The following is a 590-nucleotide window of genomic DNA, read 5'->3' on the forward strand; positions in this document are numbered from 1 at the left end:
TTTAACAGATCCATGTTTTATGGAACATGGTTTGGCAAGCATTTCCTTGAGAGAGGAAGTACATAACGTGAACTCCGTATGGGGACCATTTGACAGCTCTGGGCAAAAGAAATGTCCCGCTGTTCTGAAGGGAGGGAACCAGGGAACACAAGGGAAAGGGACCTGCTGATCAGAAGGGATGACCATATTTTCTTCCTCCATATTCGTATTTGGTTGGATGTTTAAAGAATCGGATGTGGCGAAAGACCCGGTCTAAACAGTCGGGAAGCTTCTGTGTTGGTGTGGATCCTAATCGGAACTGGGATGCAAATTTCGGAGGTGAGCACTGGGTATCATCCCGAGGGATGCCCAGACTGAGTTCTGGCCAACCGACTGGTATGCATGGCTCTTCAGTGCCTTCAGCCCGGTTAGTCCATTTAGGATTCAAGTCATTTAAAACCTTCTTTGGAACACTTCACTAAATTCTTTCCCTTTACGGGAGTGCAGCCCTGTCACAGCCCCAGGCAGCATTTAACACGGTTTGCTTCACATCTTGGTTTTCCCGCAGGCTGTAGCCGGGTTCAGCCTCTGAGCCAAAGAAGCCAGGCTTT

The 590-nt window shown here is 48.6% G+C and overlaps 1 protein-coding gene across 1 annotated transcript in view; it reads left to right on the forward strand.

Moving 5' to 3' along the window:
* The window catches only part of Cpa2 (carboxypeptidase A2), a 37,399-nt gene that overhangs the window by 24,685 nt on the left and 12,124 nt on the right, over positions 1-590 (forward strand). Inside the window, exon 9 of the mRNA XM_031381064.1 lies at positions 228-318. Within this exon, the coding sequence (XP_031236924.1) occupies positions 228-318 (91 nt within the window). The remainder of the gene's footprint in view (positions 1-227; positions 319-590) is intronic.

This window comes from Mastomys coucha, unplaced genomic scaffold (assembly GCF_008632895.1).
Source record: "Mastomys coucha isolate ucsf_1 unplaced genomic scaffold, UCSF_Mcou_1 pScaffold20, whole genome shotgun sequence".
NCBI classification, from domain to species: domain Eukaryota; kingdom Metazoa; phylum Chordata; class Mammalia; order Rodentia; family Muridae; genus Mastomys; species Mastomys coucha.